The 13806-nt window shown below is 36.2% G+C and overlaps 1 protein-coding gene across 1 annotated transcript; it reads right to left on the bottom strand.

Moving 5' to 3' along the window:
* Positions 1–567: 567 nt before the first annotated feature.
* On the bottom strand, positions 568–13022 carry LOC311279634 (calcium-responsive transcription factor-like; the record flags this gene model as incomplete). Its single annotated transcript, XM_084391261.1, has 15 exons — positions 568–691; positions 888–1059; positions 1162–1225; positions 1342–1495; positions 1577–1849; positions 1922–2285; positions 4222–4411; positions 4667–4748; positions 5172–5292; positions 7931–8042; positions 8258–8403; positions 10059–10254; positions 10500–10581; positions 11005–11125; positions 12992–13022. 15 exons carry the CDS (start codon positions 13020–13022, stop codon positions 568–570), a joined length of 2232 nt encoding a protein of 743 aa, XP_084247387.1.
* Positions 13023–13806: the final 784 nt, after the last annotated feature.

The raw sequence follows: 13806 nt of genomic DNA, 5'->3' as shown, positions 1-13806 counted from the left end.
CAGCTCCGGCATTAGTCACCGAGGTCACACTCACCAGCTCATGCCGAGCAGAACATTTGTTCAAAGTTATATGTTTTTAAATAATGTTCTCAAAACTTTAGCACAAAAACAATGATTTTTTTTCTGAAATATTTTAGTTGAATGTTTATCTAACATTTTTTTAACTTGTAACTTGTTTCAGAATGTTCAGAGAACATTCCAAAGGTAACCTTCACATAATGTTTGCAAAATTATAAAATGTAATGTTCCCTTAACGTTCGCATTAACCAACAAAAGTTTTTAAAATGTTTAAAGTTAAAACTAGAGGTTTTGAAAGCTCTGAAATAACATTTTAATAAGTTAATAGGAACATAAAAAAAAGTTCAAAACAAAAATGTATACAAAAATGATGTAATAAGGTTTTCAAGCATTTAATTTTAATGTTTTTTTTTTTGTTTGTTTCTTCAATTATACTATCAGAACAGTTGATCACCCTGGAACTTTTTACATTTATTCAGAAATTAAAAACTTAAAAAATTAATGCATTCATTTAATAAAAGAATAGATCCATATAAAAAAATTATAATTTCAGGACAGGGTCACCTGGAGATGTGCAAAGATCTTGGGCTGCAGTAAGTTGAGAGAGCTGAAGAGCTGCACAGCCTCTGGAGAAAGAGTGTCACTCTTTTCCAAGAGTCCTTCCTTCTGGACACTGTCAATATAACAGCAGTACACTAGATTCTGTGGCAGGGTAAACAATGCTTATACTTTGACTACAGGCATGTGCTTTCTTTTTGAGGCAGGACCTTTCCTCTACTCTCTAAATTGTATTGAATGATTCCAAGATGTTAAAGGCTGGAATACATTACACAACTTCTGAACAGATTTGAAAACTCTAGGCATCATACACACGCTGGTGGAAAAACTGGGCATCATACACTGAATGACTGAGGATACGCAGACACATGGAGAACATGCAAACTCCACACAGACAGGACTCCTGGCTCAGCCGGGACTCGATCCGGGGATCTTCTTGCTGTGATGTGACAGTGCTACCCACTGAGCTACTATGACAAAAACCTGGGCAAAAATTCTGTAGTGTATTCCAGCCTCAAGTCATTAAACACTTATTGTTTTAATAATGTATGTCGAATTTCAAACAATATTTCAACAGTATTTTACCATCCACAGTAGCAGGAGTGAGGGTCAAAGTCTCTGGAAGCAGGTTATTAGCCACTGCTTTCCACTGCAATAACAACAAAAACGTAAAAATAAATGCTTACTACATTTTGGCTTGGTTGGCATATTTGTGCTCACCAATCTTACAAACTTGTGCTTTACAAACATGTTTACTGTTCACACCACATCTGAGGTAGCCAGTGGTCCCGCCGTCAGCTGAAGAGCTTTCTGAGCCTCATGGATGTGGTTCTTGATGTCATTGACAGTGGGAAAGTAACACAGATTGTGTCTCTCAGGCACTTCCTCTGACTTGAACATCTCATGTTCCACAAACCTCCTGCCAGGGCGTTCACAAAGCAACGGTAAATATTTTTCTAGCAAATAAAACAAAGGAGATTTGAAACCATCTGAGTCATACCTGAGCTGCTTGCGGATTGTGTAAACTTGGTTATGACCTTGTGCTACCAACTCACAGATCTTCTCTGCCACGAGCGGGTATAGTCGAGAGGATAGGGATGCCCCGTCCTCCATCGTGACATCCTGCATGGCTTCACTGTCCAGCTCCTCTGTCTCTTCATCTTCATTTTGTTCTTCCTCTGCAAAGCAGATCTGCTCTGGAAGTGGAGGCAGGTTTGCAGTGTCCACGTCATGGTACAGGTGGGCTTTCTCTGTAGGGAGCTGGGTGTAATACCTGTCACGAATGTAAATGAATGAAGTGAACCTTGCAGTCATGTGATGGACTGTGATGGCTAGATGTTTATACCTTACAATGCCTCCAACATCCCATAAACTCTTCTTGAGGTTGAAGAGGGCTTTCTCCTGCTCTTGTCGCACTACCTTCTTGTCCACTTTGGGGTCTGTAGGAACCTTGTACTCCGGGAATGTTCTTAATTTTTTAAATATATATTCAGAAAAATGGTCAAATATTACAGTGTGGGTTTCATAATGAACTTCCTGTGCACAGAACAGATCTGTTGTGCTTGGCCCAACTGTAGGTTGTGTGTACCTGGCAGGGCAGGTTGCTTTGTAGAGTATGTTTTGATTCATTTCTTGCTCTGACCCTTTTTTAGGTTGAACGCCCTTCCTCCGTGGACCAAACTGGCATTCCATCACAATGGCTCTGCTCCCTTAAAACCATATTAAAGATCAAGATAAAATGACTTTGTGTGCATATTGTAAAACCATTACATTATCTGCAACAACAGCATTCAATCAAGGCTTAAGAACATTTATTGCAGCTATTGCAAGCATTCTCATTCTAGAAACAACTTGATTGAACAAAGATCTGGACAAATAAGTATGGGAGCTTGTTTACGCCATAGAATAAAAAATAAAAAAGGGTAATTGTGACTAGGGTAATTATCTCACAATTCTGACTTTTTTTTCATGCAATTGCGAGTTTACATCTCGCAATTCTGACTTTTTTTCTCAGAACTGTGTGATATAAACTCGCAGTTGCAAAATATAATGTCAGAAATGTAAAATAAAAGTGAAAAATAAATAAAAGTCAGACTTTTCTCAGAATTGCAAGTTTATAACTGTGAGATAAAAAGTTGCAATTATCTCTTAAATTGTTTTATTCCATAATGATCTGGGCTGCGTTCTCCGATAACGTTGTCTCTTAGCGCGCTACGAAGACTTAAAAGGTACACCTTAACTACAGGTATACCTTTCCTACGTGTGTTCTCCGAACTATACCTTAGGATGTTGCTTAAGGTAAACCTTCTTAAGTTCGACCTTAGCAGGCGCTGTCCATGGTGGAGGCGCTGAATAGGTTGATATCGATGCCTCGATGATCGATTGTGCGCTCTTTCCTTCACAGCGGTATAGGTAAAGTATTGAGAAAACAATGTTCTTTATAAAGAAGCGTTTTAGAAATAGTACAAACTGCATTTATCGGGGCTCATTGAAATATGTACATGCAGAAATAAATATGAGTATGTGTTTATTATTTAGCATGTGTGCAATCCCAAACCCTCACGGCCATAAGTGTGTTAATGTTCTCCACAACGTATGCTGATTATCCACCAGCCATGTAGTTGACATACACTAACTGGCTCCGCGGACGGCGCCGTCTTTGATTTAAAACAAGTACTCGCTGTCTCGCTGCCATAGCTATAAAGTTTGTGTAAACTCATCGTTCTTTATATAGACTCCTAAGCCTTTTCTGTCAAATGGTTCGCCAGCTGATGTGCCTTAGGATAGTAATTAAAAAAGCTAACAACCATTAGTGTATGGAAACTTTATTAATGAAAACACTTCCATACACTGGGTGTAGGCTATAACAACTTAAGTATTTTATGTGTAAAATTTTAAAGTAAAGTAAAAATGTAATTTTAATACTAAATCAGATTTTATATTAAATGTTCATATAAAATTTTCTATGTGTAATTAAACTGCGATGTAAAAAAGCTTTTTGCGTAGTGGTGGCCACTAGCGGTATGAACCGTCAGCAGCGATAAGGTATAGCTAAGAGCGCTCCAGACCAACCTTACGAACGTATGACTTACAGAAGGTATACTTAACTAAGAAGGTTTCGGAAACCACGTATTAACGATAAGGTACTTCTTAAGGTACAACTTAAGAACGACGTAGCGTTAAGGTAGTTTCGGAGAACGCACCCTTGGTCTGTTTCTCCCCCCAAAAAAATATCAAATTAACTGTCTTCTGTTGAAATATATTTAAATTGAATTCCTGTGATGACAAGAACTCATTCTGTCATCATTCTAATGTTGATTTAGCTGACCAATGTTGCTGCTTAATCTTTATGAATGCCTTCACTGTCATTTTATATTTCTTTAATGCATCCTACTGAATAAAAGTATTTCTTTCTTTCAAGCGTATCTGCTAAAGTTTCATTTGCCAATTTTGTGAGCCAATATACCGCTAGCATTCAGAAGTCCCCAAATTTACAGACATTGATTAAAATTCCAATTTTGAATTATAGTCAAAACTCATTAAAATAACATATAGACTACTTGACTAAACAGCTTTAAGACTTAAATAAGGGTATCTCACATAAAGTCGTACCACTGATCCCACAAGCAGAAAGGGCCATATTACCTGCATTAACAAAGGGAATGCCATCGTAGGGCACATACTGTGATTTCCACATGAGTCTGGTAGCAGGTTTAGCCGGTGAGGGTGATTGGCAGGTGCCAAACACAGCGTGAGTCTGCTGCTTGTGTAGAAGCAGAACGGCCTCAAGCTCTGCCTCTGTGTTACAGTAACCACGGTACGATTCTCCAATCTTCTGTTCCTCGTGAAACAATCACACAGAAAAAAGATTCACCAAGCCACATTAGCTTGACATCATCAGATGATCTGTTTGACAGAGCGCTCTACACACAATAGAAAAAGTACAATGCATTTAGGCTATTTCCATGCATATTACACTACTTTTTTAAGCTATTATTTAAATTTTTATAAGTGAAAGTTTTGTCACCCCCCCCCCCCCCCCCCCCCCCAAAAAAAAACCCTCAATTTATCCTTTTTCGACTGGACAAACCTCACACCCACGCAGTCTTAGAGCCAAGTTTGGTGCCCCTGGTGGTAATGGCTTCACTGGGGGCTCAAATACATCAGGTGAACTGAAAGAAATAAGAAAACATTTCAGTAAAACTGTCAATAATTTAAGGTACACTTAAACTCCAGGAATAGGGCATGGCCTGAAGCAGTTTTCTTGTTGTTCAAGCAAGGGATAAATTGAGCCAGAACAGGAGTTTAATTGGGTAGTTTGTTTGTCAACCCATTCCATATGCATATGAATGCTTTTTACTAATCCAGTACATATTTTCCAGCTCCATTTAGCTCCATATTTGTGCAAGACTTGTAAAATCTGTGTTCAAATAAGTGTTTTTCAACATTTAAAACAAATCGGCTGTTAAAAAAAAAGCATAGTTTATAATAAAAAAAATTGCAATAAAAAGCAACAAACACAATAGGAAAGTTAATCTTTCAGATTAGATACAGAATGTGACAGATATAATGATGTGCAAACAAGGTTTACTGACCCTTTTTTCTGAATTTTAATACCAGTGACATTCTGAGCCGCTAGTGCAGATAAACTATGGGTGCCATCATTATCTTTTGTGGATGTGATGATTGACTGCTGTCTTTTCTCCACAAAGATTCCTATTTAACAGAACAGAAAGAAATGGCAGAACCGGACAGCAACCAATTTTCTTCATTATTCTTTTCATTTTCTGTTTGTTAAGTTGGCTTGGGAAAGCCAACTTACTGATATTGTACTTAAACTTATTATTATTCTTCTGAACCAAAATTTTCTGACTCTAAGTCCTCCTAGAGCTTTAACTCTACATACTCCAAACTCGGGTCAGACCTTCAGACTGTTCTGACTCGAGTTGCTATCTTTTCAGACTGATTTGACTTTCAGTTTTCTTAAAAAATTATATTAAAAACCATAAAAATCCCATAGACTTACATTGCAGAATGCTCAAATTGAGCCAAGGCTAGTGCACAACCCAAAAACTCAAATCTAAACTCTCTGAAGCCCTAGACTCAATTAAACTACCATTATATGTATAAACTATCTATCTATCTATCTATCTATCTATCTATCTATCTATCTATCTATCTATCTATCTATCTATCTATCTATCTATCTTCAAACTTTTTTATCTATCTTCAAACTTTTTCTATCTATCTATCTATCTATCTATCTATCTATCTATCTATCTATCTATCTATCTATCTATCTATCTATCTATCTATCTATCTATCTATCTATCTCTTTCTAACTAATCTGTCTTTCTTTCTAACTAATCCATCTTTCTGTCTTTCTTTCTTTCTTTCTAACTAATCCATATTTCTTTGTTTCTAACTAATCTATCTATCTTTCTTTCTAATTAATCCATCTTTCTTTCTTTCTAACGAATCTTTCTTTCTTTCTAACTAATCCATCTTTCTTTCTTTCTTTTTTACTAATCTATCTATCTTTCTTTCTAACTAATCCATCTTTCTTTCTTTCTAACTAATCCATCTTTCTTTCTTTCTAACTAATCTATCTTTCTTTCTAACTAATCAATCTTTCTTTCTTTCTTTCTAACTAATCCATCTTTCTTTCTTTCTAACTAATCTTTCTTTCTAACTAATCTATCTTTCTAACAATTTTTTCATTCTTTCTTTATAACTAATCCATATATCTATCTATATATCTATCTTTCTTTCTTTCTAACTAATCTTTCTTTCTTTCTTTCTTTCTTTCTAACTAACTAATATTTCTTTCTAACAAATCTTTCTTTCCAACTATTCTTTCTTTCTAACTAATCTATCAATCAAACTTTAAACTAACTTTAAACTTTAGACTACTTTAAACTTCTTCAAACTCTCTGGTCCGGCTTTCTCAAGCCAACTTAAAGTTTGTCTCAACAAACTTTTTTTTGTAGTTTTATTAGTTCTATTTCATTTCTTCATTATTAGATGTTACTACTCTATTATACAGTATATGCATACACATACACACACACTCACCAGCCACTTTATTAGAGGACATTTGAGTGTAGTGAACTGATGATCTGAGATGATCTGAGATGATTTGAGCTTTGTGACATTGTGCATTATCCTGCTGGAAGTATCCATCAGAAGATGGGTGCACTGTGGTCATAAAGGGATGGACATGGTCAGCAACAATACTCAGGTAGGCTGTGGCATTTAAACAATGCTCACTTGGTACTAAGGGACCCAAAGTGTGCTAAGAAAATACCCCCACACCATTACATGCATTCAGAGATGCTCTTCTGCAGACCTTGGTTGTAACGAGTGGTTATTTAAGTTGCTGTTGCCTTTCTTTCAGCTTGAACCAGTCTAGTCATTCTCCTCTGACCTCTGGCATTTTCACCCATAGAACTGCTCTATGCTGCTCACTGGATATACTGGATATTCTTACTTTTTCTGACCATTCTCTGTAAACCCTACAGATGGTTGTGTGTGAAAATCCCAGTAGACAGTAGTTTCTGAATTACTCAGATCAGCCTGTCCGGCACCAACAACCATGCCGCGTTCAAAGTTACTTAAATCACCTTTCTTCTCCATTCTGATGGTCACGATCTGGTGAAGTTCAAAATGAGCATGTCTACATGCCTAAATTCATTGAGTTGCTAGAGTTAAATATTTGCGTTAAAGGGATACTTCACCGATTAGCATAAAGCTTTGTATCAGTAGATACCCGGTAGTATTTTCGAAAGACCATGCTTCCCTCCCTCATGTCCTCCTGAGACGAGAGATTTCTGTATTGTGTGTCTGGAAAAAAAACTCAGATGACGCAAAAATCGTAATTTTGCTTCATCTGAGACTTTTTTGGCCTGAGCTAGATCCGCATGGTTTCAACCCGCCCATAGGGGGTGGGATCTCACGATAAAACGGCGTCTTTTCAGTTTCGAGTCAACTAGTAGCCTAGTTGTATCATTTCTTCCGATACTGCCCTCTGTAACCGGTAGACGTGGCTTGGGAGTGGCCTCGTAGGGCACGTCTTTCATCCACATGAGCCAAAAATACATTTTCTGGCTTTTCTTTCTCTAGAAGGCACAAACTTCTAAAATAATTTCACATTTCTACTACATAAATGACCCAATTTAAATACACATTCATCTTTCCAGCTGTAAAATATCACTTTAACAAGCAGTTGAACAGGTGTACCTAATAAAGTGTCCAGTGTGTGTGTGTGTGTGTGTGTGTGTGTGTGTGTGTGTATATATAATTAGAAAAGCAATACTCAGTAATATATTTAATAATAAAAAACATAATTCATTACCAGATGAGTTTGCTACTTTCAACAGCTGACTGTGAGGTAGTAACATCTGAGGGCCCCCTATAGACACAGATGGGACACCATACAACTGTCCATTCTCCCCTTTCACGATCACCTGAAAAAATGCATCCGTCTTTGAGGTGGGGAAAAACTGTCATAAATATATCGTTCAAAATGACTTAATGGGTGGAATACATAAGGTCAAGCTCATATTTTAACATTTTGGTATATCTGGTGACTGAGTCAAGTGCATGGGTAATACACATGTCTTATAGTGTGAGTAATATAGCCTGCAGTTTATGGTGATGGATCATAGTGCAATGTCCTTACCACCCGCTCATACTGAATAGGATGTTCGTTTTGATCAAGTATAACTAAGTTGTCCACTTGTTCCGGAACTATAGAGGGCTTCTGATTGGCTGCTACAGTTTCTGAGGCTGGAATGACTGACGGAAGCACTTGTGCATCTGCATTTTCTTTAGATTTTGAATTTTTGCCAGGTCGCTGATACATCACGATACAAAAATAATAAATCGTTTGATCACAAAACATTGACAGCTGATATTTTACAATTATTCTTTGCAGTTCAGATTTATCTATTTTATTGCTATTTAATATTTAATGATGCATTTTGGTAAAAGTGTAAAAAAACAAAAGTGTCTAAAAAGCCCCAGTCGTATTTCACCAAAAACCATAGAAATTATACTTTGTATACAGTAAAATTTATGAGATTCTTATACTCATTACTTTAATGCCAAATAGTGGTTTAAATTGTATCATCACAGTATTTATCACAGTAATATCTGAGAAAAACAGTTTGATAATATTTTACTGTAACAGAGGGGTGAAAACCCCCTGCAATGCAAGTTTGAGAGGTAGCGTCCCAAGAAATCTAGCCAGAATCATGACTTGCTTTACGGCACTACGTCACATACATCAACAACATATGAAGCAGCCTCAATGGAAGAAGACACTAGCACGCATTTCAGACGTGGCAGAGTCGACGAAGAAAGCATGGTCGGAAGAGTGCAGAGACGGCTCTGCACGACTCTAGGGGTCGCTGTTTGAGAAAAACGGAAACTGCATAGTGTGCCTTTAAAATGGTCAGCATTCATTGCATTGGTTAAAAATCTCCTTACATTTTTCTAATTTAACTCTTTTTTATTGGTGTTTTACCAATAAGAGAGATAATAAAAGAAAGACAAAAACAGTGTTTGTTTCAACATATTGACCAAAAAAATACAGATGGAATTAAGCAGAGGTATTTCTTACTCTCTGATTCAACAAAAAGGAGAAAAGAAAAGAAAAAAGAGAAGGATTATAAATGCTTGCTTCAAAACATACATTGTGTGTATTACACAATAATACAAGTAAAATTAGATTAATATAGTATGCATGTACAGTATGGTAGCAATATAAATAAAATACAGCAAAAAAATTAAATATTACTAAGGAAAAATAATCCTTACATTTTTCTATATAATATTGCAGTATAATATTGCTATTTTTTAAACTGCAGGAGGTTTATGTGAAGTAAAGTGTATTTCTCTCAGAAGGCAGCACTGGAGCAGCAGTTAAAGTCAGAGCCGGACAGTAACGGAGTACATTTACTTGAGTACAGTACTTAAGTACAATTTTGAGGTACAACTTAAGAACGACGTAGCGTTAAGGTAGTTTCGGAGAACGCACCCTTGGTCTGTTTCTCCCCCCAAAAAAATATCAAATTAACTGTCTTCTGTTGAAATATATTTAAATTGAATTCCTGTGATGACAAGAACTCATTCTGTCATCATTCTAATGTTGATTTAGCTGACCAATGTTGCTGCTTAATCTTTATGAATGCCTTCACTGTCATTTTATATTTCTTTAATGCATCCTACTGAATAAAAGTATTTCTTTCTTTCAAGCGTATCTGCTAAAGTTTCATTTGCCAATTTTGTGAGCCAATATACCGCTAGCATTCAGAAGTCCCCAAATTTACAGACATTGATTAAAATTCCAATTTTGAATTATAGTCAAAACTCATTAAAATAACATATAGACTACTTGACTAAACAGCTTTAAGACTTAAATAAGGGTATCTCACATAAAGTCGTACCACTGATCCCACAAGCAAAAAGGGCCATATTACCTGCATTAACAAAGGGAATGCCATCGTAGGGCACATACTGTGATTTCCACATGAGTCTGGTAGCAGGTTTAGCCGGTGAGGGTGATTGGCAGGTGCCAAACACAGCGTGAGTCTGCTGCTTGTGTAGAAGCAGAACGGCCTCAAGCTCTGCCTCTGTGTTACAGTAACCACGGTACGATTCTCCAATCTTCTGTTCCTCGTGAAACAATCACACAGAAAAAAGATTCACCAAGCCACATTAGCTTGACATCATCAGATGATCTGTTTGACAGAGCGCTCTACACACAATAGAAAAAGTACAATGCATTTAGGCTATTTCCATGCATATTACACTACTTTTTTAAGCTATTATTTAAATTTTTATAAGTGAAAGTTTTGTCACCCCCCCCCCCCCCCCCCCAAAAAAAACCCCTCAATTTATCCTTTTTCGACTGGACAAACCTCACACCCACGCAGTCTTAGAGCCAAGTTTGGTGCCCCTGGTGGTAATGGCTTCACTGGGGGCTCAAATACATCAGGTGAACTGAAAGAAATAAGAAAACATTTCAGTAAAACTGTCAATAATTTAAGGTACACTTAAACTCCAGGAATAGGGCATGGCCTGAAGCAGTTTTCTTGTTGTTCAAGCAAGGGATAAATTGAGCCAGAACAGGAGTTTAATTGGGTAGTTTGTTTGTCAACCCATTCCATATGCATATGAATGCTTTTTACTAATCCAGTACATATTTTCCAGCTCCATTTAGCTCCATATTTGTGCAAGACTTGTAAAATCTGTGTTCAAATAAGTGTTTTTCAACATTTAAAACAAATCGGCTGTTAAAAAAAAAGCATAGTTTATAATAAAAAAAATTGCAATAAAAAGCAACAAACACAATAGGAAAGTTAATCTTTCAGATTAGATACAGAATGTGACAGATATAATGATGTGCAAACAAGGTTTACTGACCCTTTTTTCTGAATTTTAATACCAGTGACATTCTGAGCCGCTAGTGCAGATAAACTATGGGTGCCATCATTATCTTTTGTGGATGTGATGATTGACTGCTGTCTTTTCTCCACAAAGATTCCTATTTAACAGAACAGAAAGAAATGGCAGAACCGGACAGCAACCAATTTTCTTCATTATTCTTTTCATTTTCTGTTTGTTAAGTTGGCTTGGGAAAGCCAACTTACTGATATTGTACTTAAACTTATTATTATTCTTCTGAACCAAAATTTTCTGACTCTAAGTCCTCCTAGAGCTTTAACTCTACATACTCCAAACTCGGGTCAGACCTTCAGACTGTTCTGACTCGAGTTGCTATCTTTTCAGACTGATTTGACTTTCAGTTTTCTTAAAAAATTATATTAAAAACCATAAAAATCCCATAGACTTACATTGCAGAATGCTCAAATTGAGCCAAGGCTAGTGCACAACCCAAAAACTCAAATCTAAACTCTCTGAAGCCCTAGACTCAATTAAACTACCATTATATGTATAAACTATCTATCTATCTATCTATCTATCTATCTATCTATCTATCTATCTATCTATCTATCTATCTATCTATCTATCTATCTATCTATCTATCTATCTATCTATCTATCTTCAAACTTTTTTATCTATCTTCAAACTTTTTCTATCTATCTATCTATCTATCTATCTATCTATCTATCTATCTATCTATCTATCTATCTATCTATCTATCTATCTATCTCTTTCTAACTAATCTGTCTTTCTTTCTAACTAATCCATCTTTCTGTCTTTCTTTCTTTCTTTCTAACTAATCCATATTTCTTTGTTTCTAACTAATCTATCTATCTTTCTTTCTAATTAATCCATCTTTCTTTCTTTCTAACGAATCTTTCTTTCTTTCTAACTAATCCATCTTTCTTTCTTTCTTTTTTACTAATCTATCTATCTTTCTTTCTAACTAATCCATCTTTCTTTCTTTCTAACTAATCCATCTTTCTTTCTTTCTAACTAATCTATCTTTCTTTCTAACTAATCAATCTTTCTTTCTTTCTTTCTAACTAATCCATCTTTCTTTCTTTCTAACTAATCTTTCTTTCTAACTAATCTATCTTTCTAACAATTTTTTCATTCTTTCTTTATAACTAATCCATATATCTATCTATATATCTATCTATCTTTCTTTCTTTCTAACTAATCTTTCTTTCTTTCTTTCTTTCTTTCTAACTAACTAATATTTCTTTCTAACAAATCTTTCTTTCCAACTATTCTTTCTTTCTAACTAATCTATCAATCAAACTTTAAACTAACTTTAAACTTTAGACTACTTTAAACTTCTTCAAACTCTCTGGTCCGGCTTTCTCAAGCCAACTTAAAGTTTGTCTCAACAAACTTTTTTTTGTAGTTTTATTAGTTCTATTTCATTTCTTCATTATTAGATGTTACTACTCTATTATACAGTATATGCATACACATACACACACACTCACCAGCCACTTTATTAGAGGACATTTGAGTGTAGTGAACTGATGATCTGAGATGATCTGAGATGATTTGAGCTTTGTGACATTGTGCATTATCCTGCTGGAAGTATCCATCAGAAGATGGGTGCACTGTGGTCATAAAGGGGTGGACATGGTCAGCAACAATACTCAGGTAGGCTGTGGCATTTAAACAATGCTCACTTGGTACTAAGGGACCCAAAGTGTGCTAAGAAAATACCCCCACACCATTACATGCATTCAGAGATGCTCTTCTGCAGACCTTGGTTGTAACGAGTGGTTATTTAAGTTGCTGTTGCCTTTCTTTCAGCTTGAACCAGTCTAGTCATTCTCCTCTGACCTCTGGCATTTTCACCCATAGAACTGCTCTATGCTGCTCACTGGATATACTGGATATTCTTACTTTTTCTGACCATTCTCTGTAAACCCTACAGATGGTTGTGTGTGAAAATCCCAGTAGACAGTAGTTTCTGAATTACTCAGATCAGCCTGTCCGGCACCAACAACCATGCCGCGTTCAAAGTTACTTAAATCACCTTTCTTCTCCATTCTGATGGTCACGATCTGGTGAAGTTCAAAATGAGCATGTCTACATGCCTAAATTCATTGAGTTGCTAGAGTTAAATATTTGCGTTAAAGGGATACTTCACCGATTAGCATAAAGCTTTGTATCAGTAGATACCCGGTAGTATTTTCGAAAGACCATGCTTCCCTCCCTCATGTCCTCCTGAGACGAGAGATTTCTGTATTGTGTGTCTGGAAAAAAAACTCAGATGACGCAAAAATCGTAATTTTGCTTCATCTGAGACTTTTTTGGCCTGAGCTAGATCCGCATGGTTTCAACCCGCCCATAGGGGGTGGGATCTCACGATAAAACGGCGTCTTTTCAGTTTCGAGTCAACTAGTAGCCTAGTTGTATCATTTCTTCCGATACTGCCCTCTGTAACCGGTAGACGTGGCTTGGGAGTGGCCTCGTAGGGCACGTCTTTCATCCACATGAGCCAAAAATACATTTTCTGGCTTTTCTTTCTCTAGAAGGCACAAACTTCTAAAATAATTTCACATTTCTACTACATAAATGACCCAATTTAAATACACATTCATCTTTCCAGCTGTAAAATATCACTTTAACAAGCAGTTGAACAGGTGTACCTAATAAAGTGTCCAGTGTGTGTGTGTGTGTGTGTGTGTGTGTGTGTGTGTGTGTATATATAATTAGAAAAGCAATACTCAGTAATATATTTAATAATAAAAAACATAATTCATTACCAGATGAGTTTGCTACTTTCAACAG

The sequence above is a fragment of the Rutilus rutilus genome (assembly GCF_951802725.1).
Source record: "Rutilus rutilus genome assembly, chromosome: 20".
NCBI lineage: Eukaryota > Metazoa > Chordata > Actinopteri > Cypriniformes > Leuciscidae > Rutilus > Rutilus rutilus.
The sequence above is the reverse complement of the archived record's forward strand: the minus strand, read 5'-3'. Positions and strand labels throughout refer to the sequence as shown.